This window comes from Engraulis encrasicolus, unplaced genomic scaffold (assembly GCF_034702125.1).
Source record: "Engraulis encrasicolus isolate BLACKSEA-1 unplaced genomic scaffold, IST_EnEncr_1.0 scaffold_123_np1212, whole genome shotgun sequence".
Lineage (NCBI taxonomy): Eukaryota > Metazoa > Chordata > Actinopteri > Clupeiformes > Engraulidae > Engraulis > Engraulis encrasicolus.
Genome location: NW_026944724.1, coordinates 142,501 through 147,022, shown reverse-complemented (window position 1 = coordinate 147,022; position 4,522 = coordinate 142,501). Strand labels below are relative to the sequence as shown.

General features: G+C 43.7%; 1 protein-coding gene across 1 annotated transcript in view; it reads left to right on the top strand.

Annotated features, from left to right (window-relative positions):
• Nucleotides 1-213: 213 nt before the first annotated feature.
• LOC134442194 (SH2 domain-containing adapter protein F-like) overlaps nucleotides 214-4,522 on the top strand; it is a gene marked incomplete at its 5' end in the record, with an annotated part of 12,673 nt that continues 8,364 nt past the window's right edge. Inside the window, one exon of the mRNA XM_063192453.1 lies at nucleotides 214-303. Coding sequence (XP_063048523.1) covers nucleotides 214-303 — 90 coding nt within the window. The remainder of the gene's footprint in view (nucleotides 304-4,522) is intronic.

Sequence of the window (4,522 nt, the reverse complement as noted above, 5' to 3'; positions counted from 1 at the left end):
CGGCTACCATTCCATTTAGAATTTTCAGTTGGCCTGCAGTATAAACGCACCAGGAACTCTAGCCCTGGGCTTAAGTTCCCAGGCTTCAGTTCCTGGGCCTAAGTTCCTGGGCCAATGGCCCGCAGTATAAACTGGGCTACTAAGTCCTGTCCTTGAAGCCTCCCCTAACAACATTCAACTAATGACGACTTTGACTTTTGCACTTTTCGTCAGGAGTTTGGTCGCTGCTGCGCCCCTCCCCCCCTCGTCACCACGACAGACCTCGGCACCATCATCGCCTTCCAGGAGCAGCCATCCTCTCCGGTGAGCAGCCATTTCTGTAGTCCAATAGCCATGTTTTATAATGGGTTTCAATCGGATAAAAGACTACAAGCTAGGCTATCCGAGGAGGCCATTTCTGTAGTTCAGTAGTCGAGTTTTATAATGAGTTTCAATGGGATAAAGGACCACAAAAAATGGCTATGCCACTCCACTCACATGAGGGTCTTCAGATTCGCCCTGCTGCAGAACCAAAATGCCGTAGAACCTATGAGGACCACAAGTTTTTCAGAGATGCCACATAGGCAAGGTTTAAATGTAGTGGAGCGGGAGGAAAATAAGGGAAACTTGACAGTTGTTTCAGATAACAATGGCCACTTGCATGGAGTCACTCGTCGACATTGATTCTGTTAGTTTGGTAGGAGTGGAAGGATGACTATGAGTATTACTCGACAAATAGAATCTTACCGTTTGTTTAAATACAACTGACACAATTGGCTATGGGCTACGTATACGGCCAATAAACGGCCGTTGGCAATCGTAAACCTCCCCAACGGTCTCCAGACCATGGGCATTTCTCTAGTGTGCGCACTTCCTACTGTAATTAGTCACGCCCAGTGATTGGATACTCTTCGGTGAACTCTGCGGAATATCCAATCAGTGGGCGTGATTCATAAAGAGTATCCAATCACAGGGCGTGATTCATAAAGAGTATCCAATCACTGGGCGTGATTCATAAAGAGTATCCAATCACAGGGCGTGATTCATAAAGAGTATCCAATCAGTGGGCGTGACTAATTACGCTGATATACTTGGAAGTGTGCGCACTAGAGTTTTGAGATATACCCCATATATCACTCCTGGTTCTCAGATACTCATGAACGGCCATCCGGGTACTTTGTTCGTAAATGTGCGTTATGACCCTTTATGGGTGAAAACAAACTGAATATCTCATCACCTTACATGCTACATCGACTTGTCTAAATGAAGACAGTGTAGGGGTAGTCGCGTGAGAATTGAAATCCTCACACGGACCGCACCAGTAATGTAGGGGTAGTCGCGTGAGAATCGGAATTCTCACACGGTACGCACCACGTAATGTAATTGAAGTTGTTAATGTATGGGAAGCTGCGTATGGATTTACTCCTCATGCGGCTATACCAGGAATTGAAGGTAGAAATCTCGTTTGGGAATTTAATTAATTATGAATTAATTACTATTAATAAACAAATTAATTAAAATGTAATTTAAGGACCGTCTCATAAAATCCTTGGCCAAGGACCGTCTCATAAAATCCTTGGATTATCAATCACAATATTCAACAATAAATTGCTAAACACAGAATTAATAATAAGTTTTGTACTGGGGTTACTCAGCGGGGCACAGTGAACAATGAGAGTATGAGACCTATTCTCTGTGATCAGCTGGGGTACACAAGCACAAAGGTTGATCTGAAGGCAAAGTTCTAATAATAGGTTGGTTGGGTGTACAAAGTAACAAGGACAACAAAATGCAATCAAATGATTTACTTTTATTAACTACTAGGTAATCTAATAAAATGCATTACATTCAAAGTCGGTTAAATGGAATAATAACAATAATAAGGCACAATAATATAAAACAAGAAAGAAAATAAAAGAGGGGAAAAGAAAGAAGAGGGGAACAGGCTTTCAGCCTGTGTGTGTGTGTGTGTGTGTGTAGCAGGGGTCTGGTTGCTATAGGCTACCACGTGTGTGTGTGGTTGACTAAGCTAGCATTAGCTACAGAAAGCATGGACAATGGAAAGGCTACTGATAAGTGGCTGTTTAGCAAAGGCCTAAGGTCGACTAGGCAGGGCCCAAAGGGTCCACAACAATGTCTGGGTTTCTGTAATAAATGCACACAATTCCGAGTGGAATGGAGAGAGAAATGAAGGGGATGAGAGAGTAGTGCTCAGTGGGAGGAACTCGCACTGATTACTATGTATGTGTCTGTTGCTGGGCAACAATGGCGTCCTCTCGGCTAGGTTAACGTTAGCATCAGAACCGTGAACAATAGGGATAGCTAGCAGCTATGTAGCAAGTAAACCGTGTGGTTTCAGGCGCTTCAAGTCCCGTAGTGGACGCGCGAATGTATCAAAGGGTTCTGGAATTAACGATAACAAGTCCGAGTAGAACAGGGAGGGAAAGAAAACGAAATAAAAGAAATAGCAAGTGGGAGACGTTGCCGTCTACGCAGCCATTACGAGTTGTAAAACTACAGGAAGTGGGGTTTCAGCGTGCTTGTGTAGGCGCTGCAAGCCCAACTTGGCTAATGGCTAACTTGCAGAGCGCTCCGAGCAGAGTTGGCTATTCAGAGAATGGTTTACTACAAATTATGCACTCACAGTGTATAAAAGAGTACCGAAATGCTCGGAGGGTTCGGAGAATCAAGTATTTCGAAAGGGAGAGAGTGAAAGAACGAGAGAGAGGGAGAGAGACAGAGAGAGAAGGGAAAGAGAGATGGAACTCTAGTGGCTATGCGTGTCTGTGTAAACAAATGGTTAGCGTTGCGTTGCTAACCTAGGGCTTTGTTATGGCCCGTTACAACAAAGGTGCAGCGCATGTATTTCTGGACTATTGAACGACACGGTCGCCCTGTGACGGTCCTCGGAGAGCTCCGAACATTGATGGTTAAATCAATACTTGAACTATTCCGTGCGAACGCCACAAGCGGGGTCGCTAGGCTTAGTAGCCAGTAATACAGAATGGGTTAGCAGAGGGGAACCTAAGCTAAGAAGAAGGATAGACAGAGAAGCAGGAGAAATGCAAATAAACATGTGCACATGAAAAATAACTCAAGTCATAGTTCAAAAACACATCTATCTCAATACATAAGCTATGCCCAGTGCCTACTGTGTGAGATGAAGAGGAGGATCCAGTTTCCAAAGGCGCGGTACGTCCGTCTGGAAATGGGGATTGCAGTCCACGTTTCTCTCGTCCTCGAGAGTTTGGGGCTGCAAAAGTCTTTGTTGTTGCGGCTTCGAGATTCTTCGGTTGAATCCCAAATGCAAGAAGTTTGTTCCACGGAGGCGTGCGTGGATATTTCTCGCAGTGAACTCGCCTTTAGTTCACAGTGTCCGGATGAAAGTCTTAAGATATGACCAGGCAAGACCTTAGACTTGAAGTGAGGAATTCTTTGCAAAGTGTGTGTAAGATGAACTCAGCAGTCTATGTTTGTTATTCGGCCAAATATCAAACAATACTTTGTCCAAAATTGCGCAAGTTGCTCTATGCGTCTCGTCCGTCCCGCGGTCAAAACTAGAGTGAGGAACAAAGGGCCCTTGGGAAACACTTAGGTGTTGCCCAGGTGATTGTGAGGTGGGGCTTTAGTCACAGCGCCTCCTAAAGGAGGAGGACTGAGAACAACATGGCAGGGACCCTGGGCCAGCCATTTGGTGGTCAGAGGGGAAGTAACTCTTACTAGTGATTATTGATGACCTTCGTTTCAATCATCATTAGTTTGAGTCACATGATTCTCATAACTTTGTCATGAGTTTCTCTGCGTAGAGAAGTGGCAGGAATTTTACCTACACAGTACATGCTTCAGCCACGGCTGTTTGGCTCTATTACTTGAACAGCTGACAACATGTTTTCGGCATGTTGTGCGTGAACAACGCTAGTCTACAGGTCCATATCTTTCGTTTATTAAACTCCAACATCACCAATTGACTTGCATGGGTTGTTTTCCTCCACAAAAGGGCGTAATGCACAAGGAAAACGTCACGCCGTTCATGAGTATGGTAGCGTGATGAATCCCAAACACCCTTGAGTGTAGTATGGTGACACGCAGCCAGATGGCGCCAGATGGCAGTGTAGGGATTTTTATTTATAGGTCTTTGTTTCTATGCCCCGGAAGACAAGATCTGCATAGGGCAAACAGGCTGTGTGTGTGTGTGTGTGTGTGTGTGTGTGTGTGTGTGTGTGTGTGTGTGTGTGTGTGTGTCAGTGCTTGACACTAACTTTTTCGCTTACCAGCCATTTTGGCTAGTGGTTTTCCTGACTCACTAGCCATTGGGCCTTTTCACTAGCCATACTTTTCTTAACCATCATAGCAGCTTTAATTAATTATATAATAGGCTGTAGGCCCTAATGTAATATAGGCTAATATAATATAATATAGGCCTAATATAATATAATAGGCCTATAATATAATATAATATAATATAATATAATATAATATAATGTAATATAATATAATACAGTATAATATAATATGCTATAGGGCCTAATAATTAGAATTGTTA